This window comes from Microcebus murinus, chromosome 19 (genome assembly GCF_040939455.1).
Source record: "Microcebus murinus isolate Inina chromosome 19, M.murinus_Inina_mat1.0, whole genome shotgun sequence".
Classification (NCBI taxonomy): Eukaryota; Metazoa; Chordata; class Mammalia; order Primates; family Cheirogaleidae; genus Microcebus; species Microcebus murinus.
The window spans coordinates 14,642,715-14,670,314 of NC_134122.1; the positions used below are offsets into that span (position 1 = coordinate 14,642,715).

At 49.5% G+C, this 27,600-nt stretch overlaps 2 protein-coding genes across 9 annotated transcripts in view; one reads left to right on the plus strand and one right to left on the minus strand.

Moving 5' to 3' along the window:
• The window catches only part of MARF1 (meiosis regulator and mRNA stability factor 1), a 42,379-nt gene extending 31,366 nt beyond the window's left edge, over positions 1 to 11,013 (plus strand). For 7 of the 8 annotated variants that reach the window (XM_020281369.2, XM_012790219.2, XM_012790222.3 and 4 more), the window contains 6 exons: positions 2,295 to 2,525; positions 3,423 to 3,635; positions 4,911 to 4,971; positions 5,059 to 5,181; positions 6,601 to 6,771; positions 8,452 to 11,013. In XM_020281369.2, coding sequence (XP_020136958.2) covers positions 2,295 to 2,525; positions 3,423 to 3,635; positions 4,911 to 4,971; positions 5,059 to 5,181; positions 6,601 to 6,771; positions 8,452 to 8,696 — 1,044 coding nt within the window. In that variant the 3' untranslated portion in view covers positions 8,697 to 11,013. The remainder of the gene's footprint in view (positions 1 to 2,294; positions 2,526 to 3,422; positions 3,636 to 4,910; positions 4,972 to 5,058; positions 5,182 to 6,600; positions 6,772 to 8,451) is intronic. The other variant, XM_075995153.1, reaches the window with a different exon arrangement.
• A 7,765-nt stretch (positions 11,014 to 18,778) lies between these two features.
• Positions 18,779 to 27,600, minus strand: part of BMERB1 (bMERB domain containing 1) — a 107,135-nt gene continuing 98,313 nt past the window's right edge. Inside the window, exons 4-6 of the mRNA XM_012790218.2 lie at positions 23,844 to 23,958; positions 22,856 to 22,938; positions 18,779 to 20,074 (exon numbers count right to left, since the gene is read on the minus strand). Of these exons, the coding sequence (XP_012645672.1) occupies positions 19,962 to 20,074; positions 22,856 to 22,938; positions 23,844 to 23,958 (311 nt within the window). The 3' untranslated portion in view covers positions 18,779 to 19,961. The remainder of the gene's footprint in view (positions 20,075 to 22,855; positions 22,939 to 23,843; positions 23,959 to 27,600) is intronic.

Genomic DNA, 27,600 nt, shown 5'->3' on the forward strand with positions numbered 1-27,600 from the left:
GAGGAAGGAGGCCCAGCTCTTACTTCAACATTGGAACAGGGGCAGTGGCAGGGTGGGTGCAGTATGGGTGGGTTTGCTGTTGTCATCGGGCAGAGGAGAGACTTAGCTTCTAGGAGCTATTTTTCCATCAAGTGGAGGGTCCAGCTGCTTAGAGGAAGAGAGATAGCACTCAAGACTGAAGAGTGTGGAGAAGGTCTGACGTTGTCGTGGTGAGTGGGAGAGTGGCTTGATCTGGAAGTCACGTGGGGTGCAGTGGTGCTTGGACCCTGCAGGTTGACTGGAGACCAGCAGGCAGGGCATGGCTGCTTGGGTACAGGCTTGGGGAAGCCAGTGGCTGGGTTCAGGGTGGGATTTTGCCAGATAAGTGCAAGAAACAGGCACAGGGACCGAGGATTTTAAAGTATTGACAAGAATGTCAGCGCCAGAATGGATAAAAGGAGAGTGAGAAAGGAGAGGGCTCATGAATGGGGAGCAGTGGGAGGCGGCACTGTGAAGCTGCAGGAAGGGCTCTCCTCCTGCCCTCCCACCTGGCACCCACGCCAGGCTTTCTTCTCCACATGGGAGGTTTGAGTGATTCATTTAGGAAGTGGGTAATGACAAGATCTTCACTGTGATCCTGGGTATGGGTGTCTACAGTGGCATTTAATAGATGTCACTGGAGGTGACAGGTGAGGAACTCAGAGGCCCAGCCCTAGGACAGGGTCCTGGATGCTCATTTGCCCAGGACGATGAGAGGGGCTCCCGTGTGCCTCCCAGCTGCCCCTGGGTTCTCCTGGGGAGCTTCTCAAACCGCCTCTGAGAACCTGACAATTTGTCAGTGTGCTCTGAGCCTGGGCGTTTTCAAAAAGCTCGTAAGGTGTTCTAGTATGGAGAATCAAGAGACCGTCTAAGGAGCATCAGCAGAGCATGCTTTCACTTTGTTGTTTGTTTATAAAGGCTTATAATAGCAGTAGTCATCTGAGTGTCCAAGAAGATGACTTAGACTCCCCTGGACTTGTATCTGTTGATGGGTCAAACCCCACTGCAGAGGAGGAAAGCTGTACAGCTCTGTCACCCTCGTAAGTGGGGCTGGAGTCTGCCAGCTGCTCTCCTGCCTTGGCTCTGGCTGCATGTCGGAACCAGATAGAGACACCGTGGTCTTGGAGTGGCTCTTCAAGTGCCACCCACCTCTGTCTGCCTCTGAGTATCCAAAGCCCCGAAGAATACGAGCTTGTGATTACTCCACCTTTACTATAGGCAGGAAAACCGGATCAAGGGGCAGACAAATTATACTGGTAAACATTGGTTTGACTTAAGCATTGCCTAAGCAGTGTGCATACCGAAGCTCTGCTTAATCACTCAAATCCTTTATTGCCTTGGAAATCTGAAATAATTGAGGAGTAGACACATACTAGTCATAAATGAAAATACTGGCTTTTGCTCAGTAATAACAGACTAGAAAAATGGAGTTGGCCTTGTGGTCAGAGTGGGCCCTCTGCCACCTCCCCCGTCTAGCCTCGGGACGCACATGGGGTGGCAGGTCTGCCACGTGTGTCACCCATAGTCTGACCTCCCCACCCCTCCTTGCAGCATAGCAACCCTTAGCCCACAAGTGTGGGCCAGTGGATGTCAGCTGGCCAGTCTGTCTCCCTTCCACAGTGGGGAATGGAAGAATGAATGACGACAGTTTCTTCCCCCATTATTGCTGTAAGGAAGGGGGTGGTTTTTTTTTTTTTTTTTGAGACAGAGTCTCACTTTGTTGCCCAGGCTAGAGTGAGTGCCGTGGCATCAGCCTAGCTCACAGCAACCTCAATCTCCGGGGCTCAGCGATCCTACTGCCTCAGCCTCCCGAGTAGCTGGGACTACAGGCATGCGCCACCATGCCCGGCTAATTTTTTGTATATATATTTTTAGTTGGTCAATTAATTTATTTCTATTTTTGGTAGAGACGGGGTCTAGCTCAGGCTGGTTTCGAACTCCTGACCTTGAGCAATCCGCCCGCCTCAGCCTCCCAAAGTGCTAGGATTACAGGCGTGAGCCACCACGCCTGGCGAAGGGGGTGGTTTTGATGGACGTTTTTGGTTATGGACCAGCAGAGAGCGAGAGAACAAGTTCTGCTCCAGTCTCATCTAAAGTGTTGGTCTGGTGTCCCAAAGAAGCTAAAAACAAACTCAGTCATTTTATTTCAGTTACAAAAAGAAATTAGAGATTTTTCCTCCATTAGTCTCATTAACCAAAATGAACTTAGCTGAGTTGGGTATGAACTAGCTTGTCTCTCTTGAGTTTTGAAAGGTTCGAATTCTTGTTTTCCTCAGGTTGCTGATATAGAATCTGGCAAACAAATTCAGCTAATCAACCGAAAGTCTCTGAGATCTCTCACTGCCCAGTTACTGGTCTTGTTGATGTCTTGGGAAGGAACCTCCTATCTTTCTGTTGATGAGCTCAAGAGACATTATGAAACCACCCACAGTACTCCTCTCAACCCCTGTGAATATGGATTTATGACCTTGACCGAACTTCTGAAGAGTCTGCCTTACTTAGTTGAGGTATGCGTGTTAATGGTTCTTTAGAACCAGCATGTTGAAGACTGTTGACTGGGGTTTTCTGGATTACCTCTTGGTCTAGATTATAGTGTGGATAGCTGGAAGGGACCCTAGAGATCTCCAAGACCATCTGGTCATTTCTTAGATGAGCAAACTGAGGTGTAGGGCAGGGGAGGAGCCTGCCTGAATGAGTCGCCTGGTCTCCTGATGCTTGGACCGTCGTGCTGGGTCCTGCACCAGGCTGGATTTCGCTGCTGTTACATCTTTCTGAATTAGATGGCTTATGTGATGGGATCATTGGAATTTACCACGGAAAAAGGCACCAGGACCAAATGGGTTAACAATTGGGTTTTAGCCAACCCTTAAAGAACAGATAACCCCAACTTTAAGAAAAATATCTAGGCCATGAAAAAAATAGGGAAATCTTAACACTTATTTTTATGAAGCCAAAATAACTTTAATACCAAAAACCTAATAATGGCCCCTTAAAATGATCCTAGATATTAACAAACAAACTCCAGCAATATAAAGGCAGAATGATACACCATTGTTATCTAACCATGTTGTCCAGCATCAGTGTTTCTTGGAGAACCAGTTTGGGAGATGAGGTTTCATGTCCGCAGTGTGCACTGGGTATGCAGCGCACTCTGCCAGGGTTTACTTCGTTTGTTTCAGATGCAAGTTTCCCAGTTCCATTCCCTATCACACGAGTTTGCTCAAGGCTATAGGCTTCTTTTGGAGGAGATACTTGAATGACTCCCTCCTTCTCTTTCCTTAGGTTATTGCCTGTTTTCAAATCAACTTTGGGCCTCTTCATCCTCAGCAAGAGGCCCTCATTTCTGAGGGGCGCAGGGCCAGTCTCTCATCAAGTTGCTAATGTTGCTTTTTCCTTTGGGACAGGTGTTCACTAATGATAAGTCAGAAGAATGCGTGAAGCTCACAAGTCTGTATTTGTTTGCAAAGAACGTGCGATCTTTACTTCATACTTACCACTACCAACAGATTTTCCTGCATGAATTTTCCATGGCCTATACCAAGTATGTTGGAGAAACACTGCAACCCAAGACATATGGCTACAATAGCGTGGAGGAGCTCCTGGGAGCAATCCCCCAGGTGAGTGTTTCTCTCAGCTTCTTTGAGAGTAGCCTGCCTGAAGAGCCACAGGCCAGCTCTCCTGAACAGAAACATAAAATGCTGTCAGTGTAATAAAATGGCAGATGTTTTGACCTGATCCTTTCAAAACATATTGTTGGCATAAAATAAATGACTTTAGCATTTCTCATTGATTCTATAAAGCTTCATTAAATCCCTACATGCCAGATGAGTACATCCCAGATGCTACCTTCATAAAGGTGTTGGGTTATGGGAGAGTTAGGACACCTCCTGAGCAGGGGACTAGTCAGGGTGTGGTCAGTGCAGCCGCAGCGACAGGCCCCATGCTCAGCAGGCGCACTTCCCAGGTGTGGGAGATCCAGGAGTACAGTTGGCCAAGATGTGCACAGGGTGAGCACATGATGAGCAGGAAAAAGAACAATCTGGACAGAGCAGCAAGAAGTAGCGTGGGGTGTCAGGAGCATTAACCATGCTAGAGCCTAGCAGAGAAGTCGGAAGGGCTGTGGTCCTCTAGGGAGGGAGCGAAGCTCTGCAGTGAGAGCCTGAGCCCCAGGTTTGCATTTGGAAAGCACTGCTGCGGCTGCTGTCAATGGTGGAGCTGAGAGAGGTGGAGTGGAGGGGAGGCTTGGCTCAGATCCTGGCCATTGCAGAGGTCTGGCTCAATGTGAGATGGAGGTTTTGCACCCAAGGGAGAGTAGTAGAATAGAGAAAGTAGTAAGGGGGCACAGGTGAGGAATGCTTGGAAGCTAACATCAGGGACTTGGCGACAGAGTGCATCGGGGGGCCCTGGGAGCCCAGGACCACCTCAGACTTGGCTGCAGAGGGGAGAGTGGCACTGCTGGGCAGAGGACTGCGTTCTAGGATTACAGTCGTGAGCTTAGTGTAAAGGGTCTGGGAGACGGCTCTTAATTCTTTTAGGTTATGTTTAGTTTCTGGAAAAAAAGGCAAGCACTGTCATATGAGAACTATCTTAATTTATGTACCAAGACTGGAAAACAGTGTGTCTGGAAAACAGTCTTTTTGAGAGTCACAAAGAATATTTCTGAAACTGTGTCTCATGATTCTTTGACTACTCAACTTTTTATAAGGGGCATGTTTCTGTCAGCTTCTGTTGCTTTAAAAGCTGCAGAACGTAGGGACATTGTTGTTGGCATTAACTCAGTTGCTAAATTCTAGTCTGTTTAAGGTGGGCACAGGAGGTCATGCTCTTCCTGAAAGTTAGGGCTTGTGTCCCCACCTTTTCCACTGTTAACCAGTAGTATGTCTTGTGTGCAGGTGGTCTGGATAAAAGGACATGGTCATAAGAGAATTGTAGTGTTAAAAAATGACATGAAAAGTAAGTAAGCACCCATCCCCTCCCCGCTTAAAAAGTCATGGTTTTCCTGCTGACTTTTCTCTCTGACGGCTGCTCTTTGTTTCCTAGGTCGTCTGAGTTCACTCGGTCTTTCCCCTGCCAGTCACGAGAACTGGCCCTCAGATAGTGAGCGCATCCTGGAGGTGCCTGAACCCACAACCTCGGAACTCCAGCTCGGAGCAGGTAGCAATGGTAAGAGAGGAAAAGCAAACAAGCCAAAGCATGTGCAATCCTGGCAGAAATGGGTCGAGCTGGGACGCGTGGAGGAGAGGACTACAGCAGGGCGTTTCACTCCCTAAAGCTAAACATCATACGTGTTTCTAAGCAGTGTTGGGATTTAGTTAGGAACAGCTGGCTGCATTTTGATAGCATTGCATGGTTGACTGGCTGAGGTCCTTGAAGGATATTGACAACCCCCTAATGATGATGATATCCCAATTCAGATGCTAGAGAAAAAAATTATTCTGACACTTGTTAAAATGGTAATTCAAGTCTCTTGCTGTGGAAGAGAGCACTCGCCTCCCAGCACAGGGACGAGTGGAGATTCACATCCAAGGGGCAGAGTGAGGGGTCAGCTGATGGAGAATGACTAAGGAACCATCCAGGGTGGGGGCGTTTGTGCAGACCTGGCCTAACAGGACTCAGCTAAAAACAGGCCACGGGCTTACATAGTAAGGGTGGGGTGAGGAATTCCAGCAGATTAACAGTGATCAGATATCAAGGTGGGGGATTCTCACTAAACTGACTCAAGATTCTTGCTAAGGCTAGACTCAGCAGCACAGGACAGACATGGGTGGCCAAGGTCAGGGCCTACTCTAGAGGAAGGCTTAGAGGAGCCTGGCTAAATCTGGTCAAAGCGTCTTTGTCACAGGACCTCCCTAGGGAAGACTTGATGATAATGCATTAATATTGCTCACAGTTAGATTTGAGTCACACAGATTTTATATCAGGCCATCTCTGTAGTAGACAGAGATCAACTCTCTTGAATTTTACAGCAGTTTTAACTTTACTGAAGGACTTTTGAATCCATTGCTATGTGTGGGAATTTTATCATCGTACCACTCTGCGAGATAGAAGTGTCACCGTACCCTGTGTTTATAGGATAACTCAGTGAAGCATTTTACAATGTGTAAAGCACCTTGCTGTAGATCTTCTCCTTACACCGCTCCCACAGCCTTCAGCAGTGGGGACCTCCATTCCACAGCTGAGCGGCCAGACTTCCGGGAGCTGAATAGCTTACCCACAGCCGCTCACCCAGGAGGTGATGGAACCGGGACCCAAGCTTTCTAACTCTGAGCTTCTGCTTGTTGATAACTACTTTATACCCCTTCTCTGGGCTGCTTCCTCTCTTTGGAAGCCGACTGCAGAACCCTGGGGGCTTTTCTGGGACTGATGTTCCTAGGATCACAAATCTTCAGGAGATACTGGCTTGTGGCATTTCATTTACCAAGAATCTTTCTGTTAATGGCTTTTTTTTTTTAACCTTGAGTACTTCCTAGCATTTTTAATCTTTAGGGTGTAGAAAGATAACCTCAGGCCCAGACTCGGTGTTTGCCCTCGTGGCAGACGCTGCAGAGGTCGTGTAGAGTCATGGCTGCCTTCTCTGTCCAGGGCCCAGTCAGACGGAGCAGGAGCTTCTCCGCCTGACCAGTGACTCCCCCGTCGACCTCTTGTGTGCGCCTGTCCCCTCATGCTTGCCGTCCCCTCAGCTGAGACCAGACCCTGTCATCCTCCAATCTGCCGATCTCATTCAGTTTGAGGAACACCCTCAAGAAAGTTCTGGTAGGTGACACTGCGTTCTTGTGGGGGGGTTCTTTGTGGGTTTAAAAAATGAAGCCACGGTGCCAATATGTTAAACGTTTGATGGAGGCGGGGAGAACCTATACCTTTTCAGGTGTAAAAATACCTGTGCTGATTATTCAGGACCTTTCCTGCCGGGCTTCCTGCAAAATTGCATTTGCAGCTGCGGTTGCCTGGGGAGCACCAGGTGAGGTAGCATGGGGTCCTAGGGGTGCTGCCAGGCTGTGGAAGGGCTTGCAGAGGGTGTGAAGGGCCTGCCAGCCTTGCCAAAGGTTAAGCTACTCTGAGGCACACATCACCTCTGGTTGGGGCCAGCGGGTCCTGGGGCTTTATGAAAGGACGAGTGGAGGGAGGCATCTGCGGCTGGAGCCCAGTGAGCTGAGAACAGAGAGGCCCAGCCGACCACGTGCGTCCCAACTTAGTGCTGACCTTGCCAACCCTGTGCTTGGGGCTGACATCACAGCTCTGCGTTGGGCCCCTGCTCCTCTCCCGCTCCACAAGTGAGGTGACTAAGGCTTAGCTTGTGTCTTAGCTAGAGATGCAGCTGGCGCCAGGCTCCTGGGCTGGGAAGTGGAAGAGCTCAGATTTGAACCCAGGGTCTCTTGTCTTTCTGTGGGGTCGCCTGGCTTCCTGAGAGGATGGGCCACCTGCCCTGTAGACATCCTTCCCTGTCCTCGTCATCCATTGTGACCTGGCTCCTCCCCCTGCTGGTTAGTGTGTTGCAGGAGATCACCAGAAATAGCCACTGGTGGCTTTCACTGTCCTTAGTCATCTCAGGCAGCACTGGGCACCATTCCCAGGGAGGGAACTGAGGCCGTTTACCTGGAAAATAGAAGGTGGGGGAAGTACAACTGCCTTCTGGTACAAGAACTATCCTGTGCAAGCAAATGTTCTGGAGTGTTCCTTTGGAATGCCAGCTAGAGTTGGTGGCAGATTGATTTTAGCTCTTCCATGGGATTGTGGCTTTTGTTCATTTAGTATACATGAGTTCAACCATATGCATGTAACAAGAAAGAGAAAAATAACGTGCATAGTGTGGGCAGTTCTGTCAGCCTCAGTGACTGTCAGCCTAAGAAGGGAGCCAAGAGCCCCTTGCCACATGCAGTGGGAATCTAAGGTCTAATGACATCTTTTTCAAGCAACATGACTCTGTATATACAGCAGATGAGTTACTTGTGGCCCATCTGAAGAAATAGGGTATAAAACAGGAAAGCTGCAGGAAAGCTGGCTTTGTCTGAATCCCTGGGGTTTTTTAGGGCAATTTTGATTCTGTGCGATTCTCCCCTTATCCTAGATCCAGGAGGAGTGGACTGGGCCGGGGCTCTCTGACACCAAGGCCCCTCCTGGGGGCCTTAAGTACCTGACAGAATGAATGGGCAGAGAGAATCCAAAGTGGAAAAAAAATTTTTTTAAACCCCATTGCATGTTGATTTACAGCCCCAGATAGATCTTTACAACTTTATAATCCAGGGTAGAGGTGGTGAGATATAGTTTATAAATATTTGATTTATGTGACACATCACACTGGCCACACAGCTAATAGGCGTGACATTTGGGGGCTTATCTTTTAAATATTTTTTGAGAAAATATGAGTAAGAAACTGAAAACCAATACTTCTTACATGTCCTGGAACTGAATCTGTTTGCTTTTCTGTGTTTACAGAAATTATGCTTTTAAACCAAGAAGAAAAAATTGAAATTCCGATACCAGTAAAGAATGAAACACTGACCTCTGACTCCAGCTCATGTAGCGTCTCAGCGGCTATCCCTGTGCCTCCTTGCCCCTCCTCAGAGCCCCCAGAGTCCCTGCTCAGCAAGGACCCGCTGGAAAGCCCGGCCAAAAAGCAACCCAAAAATAGAGTAAAATTGGCTGCCAACTTCTCCTTTGCACCTATAACCAAGCTTTAACCCCATTTCAAACAATAGAATTAGGATGGGAAAAAACTGTGATTCTGCACACAAAAGTGGGTTCAAAAAAACACATCCTTTTCTGTTTTAATGAAACCCTCCCCAGAGGCCACTTACTGCATCTTTTGATGTATTCCGTAATGTTTTTGTTTCTTTTACATTGAACACAGCTTTGAGCTGATGTGGCTTTTTTTCCTTTTTCTTCCCCTTTTTTTTTCCAGTTATTTGAAAGAACTTCTGGCATTTGTTAAAGAATCCTTAATATATTTTACCAAATTTTTCTTAAGTATTATGAAGTATAATGGTGTTCCATGAGAAGAAAGCAGTAAGAACTCGGCTAGCAGAAAGTGGGTTTACTTCCATCTAACCACCTCAGTGGTGTAATCCTTCATGTAGCATAATATAGTCTCTCAGCCTTTGCTTACTGATGTTTCCGACAGTATTAATCAATGCATGATGTGTCTTTGAAACAAAGCCTGTCCCGTGAGCCTATATGTTCACACACCGAAGGAGAGAGGTGGGCGAGGAGTTGAGAGTGGATTTTTAGGTTGGAATATGAAGGTTTTTGGCTTCCATGTGACTTGTAAATGTGCCTTGTTTTTTATTTAACTATGTCTGTAGTTGACAAATGTGGCTTCATCACAAAATTTTAAAAATGTTTCTACTTTGGGGTTCCATTTAGGAGCTTTCTAGAAAGTTGAGAATGTTTTAAGCTTCCCTTCTATGTTACGTTCCAGTTTGATATGGAGCAGGTTAAGGAAAAGGAGATGGTCTTGGTGTCATGAAGTCAGCATTTGAAATACAACACACATTATTGTGTGTCGAGAGGCAATGTTGGGCAGAGAGTCTGATTTTCTAAAATATGCATCAAATGCATAAATTACAAATCAGAGCTGAGTGGTGAGGTGCTTTAACAGGAGCGGTATCAATACTATTTCCACTAGAAAGAGACAGGAATTCTATCTATACATATGAAGGCCAAGGTTGATCAACTTAACCTTGTTTTTGTAATTTTAAAGCTGGTAGCTGGGAAGCTTTATGTGTGAGTATATGTGTGTATGTTAGCTCAGCATCTTTTAATAGTGTCTGTTTTTACTCTTGTTATTTCTCGCCGTTGGAAGCATGTTTGGGTTTTTTGGGGTGTCTGACATGGAATGGCCTTCCTCTCTAGGAGCCTGAGGTGTCCGCTGAGGGGTGGCCTCTCACCCCCCTGGAGAAGCCTGACATTTACAATGGATTGTATTTGTTGGGCAAAAAAGGCGGATTCATTCGTAGAGCAGAAAGAACCTGGTTGGTGCAAGGCCTTCCACTAGTTAGAGGGTTTCTTTGGGGGAAATGTTTATATTTTGTAACTTCTAGAAAGCCAGAAAAATGGGCTCTGATTTCATAGCCAGCATTTTGATAAAATGCCACAAAATAAGGGCTATAGAGAGGTTTTTACAAGTTAGATTTTTGTTCCCCAAATCTTTTAAATGAAGCCAGTGATTCTCAGTTCCCAACACATGGCCCCAATCAAGACGTAACAACACTGGAAAAACCTTCTAAGTATTACGGCACTCTGCGAATCCTTCTGAAGGCATTTCCTCTACAGACATAGTATTATAGGAAGTAAAATGCAAATGTGCAATTTTTTTTAAGAAACTTTTAAACAATGTGATAACGTTGGTGTTGAGAACATCAGTGGCCTTATTCTAAGATTTCATAAGGCTGAGTTTGCACGCATGGACTTCAGTTTTGCTAGCATGTATAGAATTGCGGACTTTAAAAACATAACAGGTCTCATTACAAGTCACCTGGAACAGTCTCAAAGAACAGGTTCTTTGGGCAACAGAAGAAACAAGTCCTGCGCTGTGAGTGTGTCTTAGTACCATTCACTGGAGTTGCCACTTAGTCTGGGACGTGTGTGTGACTCTCTCAATCGCTGTTTGAAAATGTGAGCGAATACGTCGGAAGCACGTTGTGTTCATAATGTACTCCACAGTGGCCAGTCCAATTGCTCTCTATTTTTTTATCCAGAGGCTTAATTAAATGATGTGATAAAATGATGTATGAGCATTAAGACAATGGAATTCTTTATTTCTGGGTGGAAAGATGTACTGGATTAGATTTATTATCTGTTTAAAAAAAAAAAAAAAAGATAAATGTTATCACCAAAACCCCCTTTCCCATCTTGCACTGTTTGTTTTGGATTGGGTTTGGGGGAAGACATGTTTTTCTTAACTGTCTACTTTGTTTGAACACTTTTGTTATGGTTCGAGTGCTGTTTTGTGTGTTGGGACCAAACAGTTGTCAATAAACTTTACAAGCAAGCATCTAATTTGAGTTTTCCACGTGAGTGCTTTCGTCTGTCTGTGGGGAGGGATTACAAACCAGGCCGGTTCTGTCGTCTTTCATTTCACATCCCCCCAACTTCTCACTCTTTCTGAAATTAGGACTGTGAGGTAGAGAGCAAATTGATCTGACATCCTAGAGGCCTTTTCACGTGGCATGCAGCCCAAGCAGGTGCCTGGACGATTAGGATCCTCCAAGTATCCAGCCTTAGTTCTGCCTTATAATCGTGTGGACGAAGGCAGTAGCCACAAAAAACCCTCCAGTTAAAAACCTAGAATCCCGGCCGGGCGAGGTGGCTCACGCCTGTAATCCTAGCACTCTTAGAGGCCAAGGCGGGCAGATTGCTCAAGGTCAGGAGTTCGAAACCAGTCTGAGCAAGAGCGAGACCCCGTCTCTACTATAAATAGAAAGAAATTAATTGGCCAACTAATACATATAGAAAAAACTAGCCGGGCATGGTGGCACATGCCTGTAGTCCCAGCTACTCGGGAGGCTGAGGCAGCAGGATCGCTTGAGCCCAGGAGTTTGAGGTTGCTGTGAGCGAGGCTGACGCCACAGCACTCACTCTAGCCTAGGCAACAAAGCCAGACTCTGTCTCAAAAAAAAAACACCCTAGAATCCCTCTCCTTGGGAAAGAAATCCACTTTGCCTGCTGCCTTGTTTGTGCTCACCGCTAAGCATGGTTTTTGAATAAGCCAGTTTGGAAAACGCTTCTTACACAGATTCAGTAGTGAAGCCCTCCCTTTCCCTGAGACCATCATAACCTGCCGCCTCCGCTCCCAACAAGAATTTGCAAGGAGCTAGAAGAGACCTGAGTAAATTGTTTCTTGATGAAGCACGATTTTTTAAAAAAGTTTAATAATGCTAAAAGTTCTTAAAGACCTTTGGCAATCCTTTCCTAACATCTTTCATGATAGCAAACTTTTGCAGAGAACGTTGAGCTGCCACCATGCCCCCTTAGGGTGGGGTAAGGAGGCTTTGTTAGGTCTAGACCACGGCTGGAAACGGGGCTCTGCGTTCATCTTTGTGCACTTCCCATCCAGGAAGGCGGTTTGGGGGCGGCAGCTTAGACTGTGGCTGTGTGAGTGAGAGCGGACTCCAGAGGCTGCGGTTAGCCCCTTGTTCCTTGTACCAGGAGAAGCGTGCTTTGGCATTTATCTTTCCTGGTTTCTAGCTGCTTCCCGTGGGCAAAGGATGAAGCATGACTCAGAAGCCCCTGCCGGCTCCGCCCACCCATGACCTACATTCGGGGTGGAGGGGGAGGACTTTTGGACCCCTTTAGTGTCCCCAGCTGAGCCTTAAACTGACAGACTAACAGAAAAGCACACAGATGTGTTTAATACAAGCTTTACCGGAGCATTCATGAGATGGAGACCTAAAGAAGAAAACAGTTAAGCCTGAACGTTTTTTATGCTAGGTTTGATAAAGGGTAGAAAGGTGTGGAAAAACATGCTAGGACAAAAGTAGGAATGAGATAAGGGAAGTAAACTGGGGAAACAGCAAGGCCTGTGTGTGCGGATCCCTCTCCGTGTGTCCCTCACCCCTGGCGCCCCAACCCCGTCTCCAGAAAGAAGGATGTCGTTTCCCTGGGTATGGGGAGGGCACCTCTCGTGTGAGGGTCTGATGACCTGCTTCGGGGCAGAGCGGGAGGTCAGAGAGTCCTTCCTGCACCTGCTGTTTCTCAGTGGCCTCCAGCTCAAGTAGTCATATTCCAAAGAGGCACATTTTGGGGTGGCACATTCCAATACACTTCATTTGGTCTGCAGATTAGGGCAGGCTGCATATTGGCTACAGAGCCATCGTGGCTCAAAGCCGCACTTGCTCCAGGACTAGATCCTGGATGGAGGAGGGTGGAATTGTCCTAATGGAAAATAATTGGGACAATTGATCGACTCTGAATACTAAGTAATTGTATCAATGGAATTTAATAACTGTTAATAAATAATAATCATCTCAAAATTGTTTTGACAGTTTTGACAGTTGCGGCTAGACTGTGGCTCACATGGGTAAAGCCTGTTGGAACCTGAACTCCTGGGTGAACCAAGTCAGAAGCACACGAGGGACCCACAGGAGACTGGCGGTCAGCCCCAGCCCCATTATTTTTGGGCAGGGGCTGCCCATGGGGACAGGGCTGGGTGTCAGAGAGAGAAGGGGGCACAGAGCATTGGGCCAGGCTAGTGGGGAAGGGGGGGCGTGTCTGAGTTCTGTCCTGGCTTGGGTGAGCTCACTGTGTGACCTTGGGCAAGTCCCTGCTCGTCTCTGAAACCCTGTTTTGTAGTCTCTAAAAGGCAGCGGACACTTGTTTTTAACCACCCAGAGTCATTCTCTCCAATTCTGGCACAAGAGGCTCCGGAGTGGCCTGAGGCTCCCCGCATGGCTAAGCAGGGAGCTGCACCCCTCTGGCCCGGCAAGGGGTCCGGGTCTGGCATATGACCCAAGCCAGGCCTGGCAGACTCTATGCTGGGCTTTTGGTTGGAACCACTGGCTGGTTCGTGTGGGAGGCCCAGGGAGGAAGGAAGCGGGTACTGTTGCCATGGACCACACAAGGAGATGGTGCCGGAGGACCCTGTCTACACTCCAGCGTCCTCTGAGCTCACCACTCTCCCTGGGGACAGGGGGAAACAGCAGTGGTTCGGCGCAGCCCACACCTGATGCAGCTGCTCTCCCGTGGGAGGAAGAGCTCCGAGCCACGAATCTCTAATCAGCAGAGAAATAAATCTTCCCCCTGTCCCTGCAGAGCCAGGGTGGGAGGGAGGCCAGGCACGGGGCAGGTCGGCTCCCACGAAGGGGAGGGAGCTGAAGGGATGGAGGCGGGTGGGGCGGTGGCAGAGAGCCAGTGGAAGCCAGAAATCCAGTGTTCAATCCTCATGTGTTTGATGGCTGTGATGTGAACCCCTGCTTCTCCATAAATGTTCTAGAAGGTCCCCAGGGCCTCCCGCAGCATCTGTAGGGAGGAGGAAGGCTGGACAGGGCCAGGTAGATAGGGACAAGTGTGACTTGTGGATACATGTTGGCCGGGCCTTTGGCTAACATTTGGGTGACACCAACTTTTGTCCCCCTGCAGAGTATGTTCAGGGATCTGCCCACCGTCAGCTCCACAGGGCCGTCCCCGTCTGACGGTCCCTTCCTCCCCAGCCCCCAGCCCCAGGCCCTTGAGAAGCGCTGGGAAGACAGCGTAATCAATCACCATCTACTGACTATGCGCTTGTCCTCAGCTCTTCCCCATACTGTCTCACCCTGTCCTCCCGCTGTGCTCTGTCGCACAGGGCTGGACGCCGCCGTGCCAAGAGGGGAAAGAAAGTGGCCCAGGATGCAGGCAGGCTCCAGTCGGGATTTTAAACCCTGGCTCCAAGCCGGAGCCCTTAGTCACTTTCTAGATTTCGTTCCCTTTTGCTAATCCTGCTGGTCAGCAGATTTAACACTGCTGGGTGGCCTCCCCTCACCCCTCCTCTGAGCCCTCCACCCCCCTCGCTACTACCCAAGTTCCGGCATCTCTGTGTTCCCTGGTGCCTGCCAAGCAGCTGTTTAACTAGTGGAATTAGCCAGCACGTGACTGAGTGGAAATGTGACCAGATGTTTGTTCTTCAAGCCCCAGCCCATGTGGCCTGTCACACTGCCCCACTACCCCGCTGGTGGCCTCGGGCACGTTGGCATCGCTGCTTCCCAACCCACAGCTCAGGCCGGCTGGCCACCGCGGAGCTCAGGTTTACAGGAGGCTCTGCTGCTGCCCGCGCGGCCCAGAGTCCCCTCTACCCCAGCACAGCTCCGCGAGGAACAAGGGCAGCGATGCTGCTGGAATTACACATGCGAAATAAACACCCAGGCCTGGCTGGCAGCCCCAGGCCTCTGTCTCGACCATTTACATGCCATGTGACTTTGAGCTAATCCCTTCACCTGTCGGAGCCTCAGTTTCCCCATCTGACACATGGGGTGGATTGTGTCTCTGCTGGGTGCATCTGGCTTCCCTTGCCAGCACTTTGCTGCAACTGCCCGTGCCAGCCACATCCTATTGCAAGGTCCTCGGGCACCTCTTATACAGTCCTTAAGGTCATCATAGGTTGACGCTGGAAGAGCAGTGAGAAGGGAGGTGGGAAAATTCAACAGGGCTTTAGAAACCAGGCCCAGGACCTGAGACTTAACCATGAGGACAGTGGGAAGGCACAGGAGAACTTTTTTTTAAGAGACAGGGTCTCACTCTGTTGCTCTGGCTGGAGTGCAGTGGCCCGATAGCTCACTTCAGCTTTGAACTCCTGGGCTCAAGTGATCCTCCCGCCTCAGCCTCCCAAGTAGCTGGGACTACAGGTGCACGCTGCCATGCCCAGCGTTTTCTTTTTTCATTTTTTTTTTTTTTTTTGTAGAGCTAGAGTCTCTCTGTTCCTCAGGATGGTCTTGAGCTCCTGGCCTCAAGTGATCTTCCCACCGCAGCCTCCCAGAGTGCTGGGATGACAGACGTGAGCCACCGCGCCTGGCACAGGAGACTTTAAACTGGGAAGCAGTTAAAACGTATACCTGGTTAGACATGTGATTTAGGAAGAGCATTTGGGCTTCAGAGTGGCGCACAGGCAGACGAGGCAGAGGGCAGCAGGAGGAGTTGCTGGCAAGGCGGCCGGGAGGACCAAGCGGAGGGAGTGATGGCGAAGCCCATCGAGACCAAGGAGAACCCAGGACCCCAAGGAAGCTCTGTGGTCCCAGCATGAAGCGGGCCCTGGGGAAGGAGCGTGACGAGGCTAAGGGAGGAGACAGAGCGTGGCTTTCATCCCAAAGCCACGGGATGGTTTTAAAGAGGAGAATGACAATGAGGTTTGCGTTACTCACAAACTCACCCTGGTTGCTGCGTGGAGAATGAATCTAAGGGAGAAAGACCAGTGCCAAGGAGGCCAGTCAAGGAGGGACTGCTGACCGAGCGGAAGACTCTGGAGACTTGGGAGGTAGAAGCTAAGGGCTTGACCATTGCATGGGTGCCTAGAGGAACAGAGACATCAAGTGCAAGTCCTAGGACAACCTCGGGCAACCTGAGATGAGAAACACGTGGGAGAAGCTGAGTGCCGTGTAGGTCAGGGGCCGGCCAACTTTTTCTTCAAGGTCCAGAGATTTTACTTTTAGTTTAGGATTTGCAGGCTGTATATTCTCTGTCACAGCGACTCAACTCTACTGTAGGGTAGCGCAAACTCAGCCATAGACAATGCGTGAACGAATGGGCATAGCTGTGTGCCAATAAAACTTTATTTACAAAACAGATGGCCGGTGGACTTTGGCCCGGGGGCAGTGCTTTCTGGATCCCCAGTGTACCTGTGATGTGCCTACTCTGGATTCAAACAGAAAGCCTCGGGGGAGCAGTCGCAGAAATGCATCCCCAGTCCAGCCAAGTACACGTCTACACCACACGCTGCAGAGAGCTGGGATAGCGTGCAGCTGACATGCCCGGACTGGCTGCATCCCTGGTGAGAGGAGCCAGTTGCAAGACAGTGACAAAAACCAAATCAAAATACATTCAGGAGGGATCTAGAGGTTTAGGAAAATGGCGACGGTAAGACTATGGCCAATTCTAAAGAAATCAGGCTGGAAAGATGCAGAGAAAGGTGGCGGCTGCTAGGAAAGATAGGGTGGAGGAGTGTGCGTGCGTGTGTTAAATGAGAGAGACGTTTTTCAATGGCAATGGGAAGAGAAAGGACGATGGAGGCTCCAGCAGAGGCAGGGGCTGAATACTGACTCTACTGCTACCAGCCGCGGGCCCGGTTAAGGGATTATTGCCGCGTCCTCTTCTACAAAGCGAAAGAACAACAGGCTCTACCTCGGAGAGCTGAGCTGAGGAGCAAACCAGCCAGCGTGGGTGCATTGCCCAGCGTGCATGGATAAGTTGCAGTAGATGTCATTCTTTTTTTCAGGGTTTGTGAGTTGGGGGTGGGAGATTGGGTTTTTGTTTTTTTCAGAGACAGAGTCTTGCTCTGTCGCCCAGGCTAGACTGGCCCAACCATAGCTCACTGCAGCCTCGAACTCCGGGCCTTAGGCAATCAATCCTCCCACCTCCCAACGTGCTGGGATTACAGGCGTTAAGCCTCCGTGCCAGGACTGTTATTCCTTTTGTCATCCTCCCCCATGGCTCCCAAAAGAAGCACGCCTGGGTGTGCCCAACCCATGGTCTGCAAGGTTTCCCAGCTTTGCCAGCGGGCCCTGGCGATCCGGGAACATGCTGAATTATTACTTTCTTCTGTTCTCCTGAGACGGCCTCAAATGAAGTTTTTGTTTGTTTTTTTAAAAAATCAATAAGAATAGCGGCAACATAAGGTAGGTTTACCCCAGAGCTTAGCATAAGTACTGGAGGCGGGATATTTATGAGGGTTCAATCTCCTCTGCTTTGTTGGATCAGTGAGTGACCGGCTGTGACTGGTCTGAGCCAGGCCTCCTGGACCCCTGTTTTCTGCGGGGGAGGGGGAGGAGGAGCTCTTTGCAGCCTGAGATTTTACTGCAAATTAGAGTGGGAAAGGTCTGCCGTGGGTTGAACAGTGTCCCCTGCTAGCATTCATGTCTACCTGGAACCTGTGACTTTATTTGGAAATAGGGTCTTGGCGGAAGTAATGAAGGCAAGGAGGGAGATGAGATCGTCTTGGATCCGGGTGGGAACCCTAAACCCAATGACTGGTGTCCTTGTAAGATGAGGAGAGGACGCACAGAGGCACACACCCAGAGTAAAGGCCAGGTGAGGACAGAGGGACAGACTGGAGCCATGCGGCCAAGAAAGGCCAAGGGACACCAGGAGCCATGCGGAGTGGGAAGAGGCAAGGAAGGACTCTCCCATACAGCCTTCAGAGGGAAGAGGGCCCTGCAGACACCTTGACTTTAGACCTCTGGCTCTAGAACTTTGAAAGGACAAATTTCTGTTGTGTTAAGCCACCTGCTATAAGGTCATTTGTTATGGCAGCCCTGGGACAACTGGCACCATCTGGCTTCGTGCTTGGTCTAGGGTAGTGAAGGTCACAGTGTCCCCAGGGCCCGTGTGGTGGACCCTCTCCCTCGCTGGAAGGGCAGGAAGTGGCATGCAGACCCCAGCCCGACTGCACGGGACCACGTCCGAGACAGTGGGAGGACCGAGGTCGTGCTGCCCGCAGGAAGGGCCGTTAAACCCAAGACCACGGGGCCACCGTCGGAGACACTCTGTGTCAACCCCAAAACTGCCGTGACTTGAGACACATTCAGATTAACTTCTGATTTACAAATATTTTGAAAATGCTGCTCATTCATGGCCCCCAAATTTTACTTCTAGGAGTTTATCTTAAGGGGAAATCAGAAAGTCAGACAACGCTTCATCCTTTGAGATGTTTATCGTGACATTATTTACAACACGGAAAAACCAGAAACAGTCTAAATGTCCAACAGTGAGGAAATGGTTAGATAAATTACAGTATATCCACGAGATGGATTACTAAGCAGCCACTGGTAAGATTTATGAAGAATGTTTAATGTCTACAAAGAGCTCTTAATGACGTGGGAGAACGGTGGTGATATAATAAGTGGGAAAAAACCTGGTTATAAAATGATACAATATGATGTCAATCATGAAAAAAGAAATGCACACACACAAAAAAGACTGAAAGGAAACATGCCAAGATGTCAACGTGGTCTTGAGTTGGAAGAATAATGGTGTTTTTTTTTTTAAAAAAAAAAAAACTTTTTACTTTTCTATACTTTTTAAAATGATTCACTATGTACATGGATTACTTCCATAATCAAGAAAAAAGTAAAAACTTTTTAAATGCTGTGTACGTGGTTTCCATTTTTATTTTCTCGGATGGGGGACTGCACATCAGCAAATCTTGAGTTACGCTAACTACGCAGGCCGGTCACGACACACACACACACGGACAGAGAGGTCACACGGGCTGTGCCGGGCTGGCTGTAGCAAATGTACATCAAGTTACACGGGTGGAACTGTTTGGCGGCTGCTTAAGACACGCCACCAAGTGCTGGGGCACGGTTGGGTCAGGCTGCCTCCCCCGCCCGGCGCCGTTCTTGATGGAGGTCTGTGTGTTGGGCTGGTGAGGTGGCGTCCGCTGGCATCTCTGCAGCAGCCCAGGGGTGGGGGACGGGGGTGCAGTGCCTGGGTCAGCATCTGCTCTGGGTCCCCTTCTCGCCCACCCTGGCCTCAGTGTTGGAGCCTCCAGCTATCTGTCACCTTTTCTGCGCACCGGACCTGCTCCAGCCCAGACCCCCCAGCCCCACTCCACTCCACGTGTCCACCCGGGGTGGACGTGGCGAGCTGAGAGCTCAGTGGACGCCCCCCTGATGTGAACTGTGCCCAGACACAGGACGGGAAGAAGCAGGAGATGTGACCACGACACCAGACACAAGTTCCATCTTTACAGATGGGCCCTCTGTGTCTCCAAGAACGCCATGCGGACGGCAGTGCCCGAGAGACGCGTGGGCTGGGTGGAGCCCTCCAGGGCACGGCCACTGGGAGAGGACAGACAGGGGGTGGGGCCTGTGCCCGTGTGGGCGGGCCTGACAGCAGAGCTAGGAGGGTGGATGGGGGAGATGTCCAACATAGTGCTAGATTGTTGAAAAGTCACAACTACACACACCTGGGGAGCATGCCCCTCTCCCAGTTCATTCGCACGGTGGGTTAGATACAGCTAGATAGAAGTGGAGATATACTTTTTTCGGGGAGGATCTTTCCTGGTGGTTGGAGAACAGGGAGACAGACTCCTGGGTTTGGCATGCTCTGGGGAGGGCCATGCGACAGTGAGGGACTCCCTATTGCTACACTCTGTACAGGGTGGCCTGGCCCGCCTGCCGCGCCGTGGGCCCTGGCGGCAGTCATGGGCTTACCTTCGACCCCTTCTGCCTCAGAGAGCTCTTGGGCCCCAGTGAAATGGGGGCTGTGAAGACAAGAGGGTGGGAGGGGGGTCCCCGTGGCCCTGGGAGCACCCTACGTGGGGACTACATGATGTTGCACTGGGTGGCTCCACAGCAATCTTTGATGAGTGCCAGCCCTGTCTTGGCCACCGTGGGCTTGCTAGGTGGGGGCTCTGCTTTCTTCTCTGCCCGGGAGCCTGTAGCGAGACAGGAGCACAGAGGGAGAAAGGGACAGAGAGAAAGAGGTGAGGTGAGGAGGGCCCTGACCTTCTGCAGCCCCAGTCGCACCCCAACCCGTGGCCAGGTGTGGTTCCAGGCCTTGTTCAGGGGGTGTGGAGAGTTGATGTGCATTTTATATCGCAACTGTTCCCACTTTCCTGTGGGCATATGGGCTTTCAGTTCTCAGCTTTCAACCACAGCTTTTAGCCCTTCTCCTAGTCAGCTCTCCTCACCATCTTACCTGCCAAGCCTAGCACACTGCCTGGCATTCAATAAGTATTTGGCGAATGGAAAATGGGGAATTTGTTTGAAGTCACTTCAAGCTGAGGGCTCATATTTTTCAATTCTTGAAACTGTTCATACTTTTTAAATACCTCCACTTCTCATTCTTTACCTCCTTCTAGAATGACTACAAGTTTTAAGTTGGACCTTCTCATTCTAGTCTCGATGTTTCATAATCTCTCTTTTGTATTTCCCATCTCTTTTTCTCTTTGTGCTACATTCTGGGTAATTTTCTCAGGTCTGCCCTCCAATTTATGAATCCTCCCTTTAGCTGTATCTCTGTATTTAATCCATTGACTTTTTATGTCAGTGACAACAATTTTTTTAGAAGGCTAATTTTTTGTAAGTCCACCTATTCTTTTTTCAAAGCATCCTGCTATTTCATTTTGGCTTTTATTCCTTCTCTTATCTCTTTAGTAAATTAAATATACTTAGTTTATTGTCTCTTTTAAATAGTTCTATTAGTTCTGGTTCTTGGGAGGACATTCTCTGTGTTGCACCTACTGATTCCCCTCATGGTGATTCAATTATTCATGGGCTTTTAATTTTTGTTGAGAGCTCATCTTCATGGGGGTTGTTTTATCTGTGGGAGTATTGCGAACCACAGGATTCAGAAGGACCCCTACTTAGAAGTTTTGCATTTGCTCTTGATAAGGTCCTAGAGATTTCACTGGTTTTTTATTTTTCAACTTGGGATTCCAGCACCAGAATAGTAGTGTAAATACTAGGCCCCTTGCATGTGGTGCAGACTTGGTGTTTTAATTTCTTGCCAGAATCATCTATTTTTTCCATCCATAACCCTACATAGAAGGCAAGTTTCCTTGCTCCTTTCTCCATGCTGCTAGGTGGAGTTTTTCTACTTTGCCTTTCATGGAAGAGACAGTCCATTAAGGACGCTGGCTTTAGGCAGTGATCATATGCCTTGTGGTTTTAAGGGCCAGTAGAAAGAACCACAGTTCTTCTCTTTCCTCACATTTTGCAATCGTGTTTTCATATGATGTTAATAGATGGTCAGTGAAAACTGGGTTTGTGGTTGTATAGACAGTGGCAGCTTTTGTTTTTTGTTTTCCCAGCAAGATGCCTGGTCCCTCTTCCTCTGGTAACAGATCATGTCCCTGTAGTTGCAGGAGTGGCATGTTACACAGACCTGGCCAATCACAGTATCCCAGCCTCTTGGTGACAGTAAGAGGTGGGGACAGGATCCAAGAAGAACTGATTAGAATCTTTCTCTGGGAGTTATGTATTTAGACTGGGGAAAGAATCTGTGGCATTGCCTCAGAGCTTCCAAGTGATCACTCTAGAGTTCTGGCCCCTTACAGAAGGCCCATGTAGTAGGAGAAAATGAGCTAACATGCAAAGAGGGACAGAGATGAGAAAGAGAAGGAAAGTGAGGGAGCTAATAGCGTTGAGTCCCTGAGGTCCTTCCTAGTTCTTGTTGCTCTTCCTCCAAAAAAAATCCCCTTTCTTGCTTAGATTAGTTTGAACTGGGCATCCATTTTTGTTTTTCTTTCTTTTTTTTTGGAGACAGGGTCTTGCTCTGTCACTGGGCTAGACGTGGCGTCATCATAGCTCACTGCAACCTCAAACTCCTGGGCTCAAGCAATCCTCCTTCCTCAGCTTCCTGAGTAGCTGGGACTATAAGTACTTGCCAACACGCTTGGCTAACTTTTTTCTATTTTTAGTAGAGATGGGTTCTTACTCTTGCTCAGGCCAGTCTCAAACTCCTGGCCCTCAAGCAATCTTCCTGCCTCAGCCTCCCAAAGTGCTAGGATTACAGATGTGAGCCACTGCACGCAGCCTTCATTTCTTATAACTGAAAGAGTCCTCACTAATACAGCAGTTAGACACATTTGAGAAACAGCGGGTGGACATAAAGAAGACAGTTCCTTGACAGCAGGATCCATTATCACTTCAGTATCCTAATGAACACTGGGACCCTCCAAATAGAGGGTCAAGAATGCAACATTTTGCAAACTTATTTCAGAGAGAACCCTTTTTGCTCTGGGTATCCTGTGAAGCTAATATTCTGAGAAGTGTACTTCTCACTCCTCCAGTGATTCCAGCCCTAACAGAGGCCAGAGCTCCCTGAGCCTAATTCCTTCAACTAGGCCACCTAGTTCCTTCTGTGGAATTCACCAAACCATGTGATTAGGGAGGGACAGCTACTGCCAGGGCCAGCTACATAGTTTGTGGAGTTCAGTGCAAAATAAAAACTCAGGGCCCCTTATTCCAAAATTTTTAAGAATTTCAAGACAGCAATAACAGAACATTAAACCAAGCAAGGTACCCTTCTAGGTGTGGGGCCCTTGGCATCTGCTTAAGTTGCAGGCCCATGAAGGTGACCTTGCATGCTGCCATCTCATGCTCAAGTTTGGTCTCTAGAAAACATTTTGTTGTGCCCCCTCTGGCTCCCAGACCTCTTTGAAACATCCTTTACCCTTTCTTGGAGGAGGAGAAGGAATAATGTATGCACTCACTGGCTGGAGATTTGGTTACTTTGTCTAGAGGTTTTAACTTGATTCTCAGGAAATCGGCCATTTCCTTGTCTTCTTCTTGCTCCCTGTGAAGGCAGATATGTAAAAGAGAAGAGGAAAGTACAGTAAGCAAAGAAAACTTCAAGGAGCCAATGAAATGAGGCCATAGGTTAGTGCTTGGAACCAAAAGTCAGGCTTTGTAAATGGTGCATATATGTTGTTGTGTGTTATGTGTGTACAATGCATTTGATGATCTTGCTCTGAAGCAGAGACACGTAACAATGGGCTAAACGCTTACCCAGAGCTAGGGTAAGACCCCAGGGCAGAGGTTGGGACATTACAGGACCCCACCTCCCTGCTGGGGGTCAGTGAGCCAGGCAACCCCTCTCCTGACCTTGTACCTTTAAGCTACCGTGTTCACCTGTGCTCCCAGAAGGTATATGGCAAGTCTGAGGGAATGAGTCACCTTAGTTCTTCCCAGGGTCACCAGGATAAAGTTGGGGGGGTCCAGCCTGGCTGAACTAGGCCAGGCACATCCCAGGGGCCTTGGAGAGGGGTCTCTGAGAACACAGGATAAAGAAGTTGCCCTCTGGGTTGGAAGGAGCCCTGAGGGCCTCTCTTCATGTGGAGGGCTGCAACTGCAGGAGAAGTTTTGAGAGGTTGCCTTGATGAGTTGGGAGCATGTGTAGGAAGCTCTGCCGTGTGTTATGTGATGTAATCCCTCCCTGGTCATCTCCCTGAACGACATTCACTGAAGACACACAGACTTTTGCAAGACTTTTTGGAGTTGGATTTGGGTTTCTCTTGAATGTGAAATGGGTCCTCAGGCCGGAAGGCTGGGGTTCATTTGGATGCAGTGTCCGGGGGCTGTTGGCTGAGGCCATGCGTGCTAGGCAAGGCTGGGAGTCCCAGGAGCGAACGATGAGGTTCTGGAAGGAAGCCGACGGTGGGCGTCTGGCAGCCTGGCGCTCGCGGACACCTGCCCACTCACCGTAACCGCTCGACCTCCGCGTCGTCCACCAGGAAGTCTCTCTTCTGCACCAGTTTGTGGATCTTCTGGATCAGCTCATCCTCTCTCTGCTTCTGCAGCTTGGTTTTTTCTTTTTCTGGAAGAGGAAAACATCGGCAAAGAAAGAGATGAAGGTAACTATGGAAGGCACTTGAGTCCGAGGGGCCAGGTTGGGAATGCCGGCTCTAAGCACCCGGATCCCTTCAAGCCTTAGTTTCCTCCTCTGTAAAACACACACAGTAGTGTCAGCAAGGGGCTTAGCCGGGAGCGAGGCCTTGGCAGGGAGCACTGGGTAAATGCTAATGACACAGCAAGGGGCGCTGTGACACAGCAAGGGGCGCTGTGGAGCACAGAGGGTGAGGAGGGGCTCCCGTGGGCGAGCCAGGAGGGAATTACTTTGTGTCGAGGGTAAAGCTGTCCCAAATACCAAGGGCTGGGATGCCAAAGAGAAAAGCAGAGAGAGGGCTGCAAGATGAGGTTTGAGGACACTTGGAGACAAAGACGTAAACCCACTTCAGGCTCCTGCTCAGACCCCCTCAGAATAAAACGTAGGGCAGCTTGTCTGTCTGCCTGCCTACGACAGATATTGACAATTTCTTCTAGATCTGGAAGCAGAGCCAGAGGTGAGGACAGAGAGGAGAGGAAGTTGGCGTCTCCCATTCCCCAGGGAAGAAGGGCAGCGGAATTACTAGCCACCCCCCATTCCCAGCCATTGCCACGATGGACGATGGCAGTGTCACTCCTGCCGTGGTGGGTCCCTGGGGTCTGATCCCCCAAATCACTCACCAGCCCTCTCCAAGTGAGCACCAGCACCCACAGACTTGCCAGGGCTCCCTGCTCACTCCAGCTCTCTTAGGGCTCCGTGGTGTGACCTTCCTGTGCAAATAACCCTGGACAGCACTTCAACACTCCCAGGTGGCCTGCCCCACTCCCCAGATGTCATCTAGGATCACCTGACAGCTTGCTGGGCCCCCAGCACCTGAAAACATCTGCCCCCTAGTTATTCATCCACATTTCCTGTCTTGGGCCAATCGAGGCATCCCCCAGCCTCCCCCAGACACTCAGCTGCAGCGCCTCCAGCGATTCCCGGGAGAAGCTGCCTAATCTCAGAAGCGGGCTGCACAGCTCACAAACCTGCGACTGACCTGAGTCTCCGAGTCACTGGCCAATGCTGCTCACCTGCCTGCTTGTGCGCCACGTACGTTTCCTAGCAACACCTCCCACCTGCAGGCACTACCTCCCTGGCTTGATGATGCGACCCTCTCGCTTGCCAACATCACCCAGCTCCTAGGGCAATGTCACTCATGTCCCATACTTGTCATTGAGAACTCCTAGCTTGCCAACTTTCCCCTCTGCTTGCTGGCACACACACTTGATTCCTAATGTCCCCAGGGGCATGCCATATGACCCTTCAACTTGCTTCTCACTTGCTCCAGTCATTTCCTGTGCCCAGGCCACCTTCATCTCTCCCTGGACCACACCATGGTCTCCTAACTTGTCCCCCTGGCCCACGGCCCCTATTCTAACAGTGAGTCCTCCCTGTAGAATCGTACAGTCCTAGCTTGGTGACCCAGCTCCCCCTTCTTCCTAGCTGTGTGACTCAGGGCACATTCCTCAACCTCTCCGAGCTTCCAATCTCTCAACACAGATAATCATAAAGTTGTTGCAAGTTTTAAGAGATCTAAACCAAGGAAAATGTTAATACCCAGCTCACTGCCTGGTGCACAGGAAGGGCTCATGAAAAGTGAGCTGCTATTATTACACACTATTATTTTACACTGTCGCTTATTGTTTTCATGATTAAATGCCCTCCAGATTAAATATTTACCAAACCAGGTGCAAAAGAAATACTTATTTAATGAAGGAAAAGCAAATATTTTAAGCGTACACACACGGTAAGTGCTTAATAAACTGCAGCTATTAGAATTCTATTCGTGTCACCATGAGCTAACATTTTCAGCTAATCTCGGCTTCTCCACCTCAGCGCCGCCGACACGTGGGACCAGACAATCCCCTGGTGTATGAGGCTGCCCTGGCCACATCCCTGGCCTCCAGCCACTATATGCCAGTAGCACCGCCCTCCCCTCCCCAAGTTGTGACACCTAAAAATGTCTCCAGACATTGCAAATGTTCCATGGGGGACGAAATCACCCCCATTTGACACCACTGCTTTAATCCTTCCTAACAACCCGAAGACTCACTGTTTTTACTAAGACACCATTTTCATGTTCATGGGGAAGGTGTCCACACCCCGCAGCCAAGCCTGTGCACCCCCAGCTCTAAGGTGGGGGGGAGCCATGGAGCCAGGGCGAGACATTCAACTGTTCCTCAAGAAGCCCTCGAGGCAGGACGGACCCCAGGTGTTCTGCAATCAAAAAGGCCCCACTCGCCACCCAGTAGTCGCTGAATCATTTTCTGACTCTGGCCCAAGAAACATGATTTTCTTGGCTGTTCATGGTTTTCTCTACCTAATACTGTTATTGATGTGTTGCCAGAAACATCAGGGATTTTTTCCCCTGAACTCAGCTCAATCTATCCAGAAACTGGCACTGGTCCAGGAAACACAAGCAAGGCTCTCACTGAGGTGGACAGGGCAGAAGGTGGGGACAGGCGACCACAAAGGCAAGAGAGGAAAGAGGCTCTCGCAGAACTGATATCTGAATTTCTGCCAAAAGTGACTGGGAAGAACCGGTTTCTGGGGACTCAGTGGGACTGGGCTCTGTTGCTAACTGGCCCCAGGACCTTGTTTGAGTCATGTTTCTCAGTGGGGAAGCCAATGGCCTTTGGGGCGGGACACATTCTCCTACGGGACCAGCCCACTCTGCAAGGTGTAGCACCCCCGGCCTCTGTGCACAAAACGTCGGTATTCATCCCGTCTCTGATTATGCTTTTGGTATTCTGTTCATCTTGATCGCGTTAAGATATTCTTGCTGTGGACCAGCCCTGGTCAGCTGTGCTGTTCCAAAGACCGCCCAGTTTTTCACATGCCCTGGCGGGGGCCCCTCTGGCCTGCAGCTGCCTTGGCAGATCCAGGGGCCCCACACTCCTTCCTCTTTGCCCTGACACCTGGGAGCTCACTTGGTTCCCATGGATCCTGCCGAGCCAATGGGGGGCCCTGGGAATCCGCCCTCCCCCAAGGGAGACGGTGACCCACACGGGGCCCCTCAGAGTCTCCTGGGAAATTCAGGAAACTTGCGTGGGGAGATCATGGCAGGGGGATGGGGTGGCCTTGCTCCACTCATGAGCTAACAGGAGAAAACAGGATGTGCACTCAAAATGGGAGTCAGCTGGGGGAAAGAACATTCCATTGGCTTTCCTGTTTCTGGTTCCAGACCCTTGTGGGGCTGGGCAGGGCTTCATGTCTGTAGTGGGTGGAACAGGGTCACCTCCTGCTGCGATCTAAACGTCTGTGTCCCCACCAAATGCAAATGTTGAAATCCTGGCCCCCATGGTGATGGTATTAAGAAGTGAGGCCTTTGGGAAATGAACAGAGCATGAAGGTGGAGCCCTCATGAACGAGATTAGGGCCCTTATAGAAAAAGCCCAAGGGAGTTTGTCGGTCCCTTTCCACCAAGGGAGGACATAGTGAAGCCACTGACCATGAGGAATAGGCCCTCACCTGACCCCAAATCTGCCGGCACCTTGATCTTGGACTTTCCAGCCTCGAGAACCATGAGAAATAAATGTTTGTTGTTTATAAGCCACCCGGTCTATGGTATTTTTGTTACAGCAGCCCATG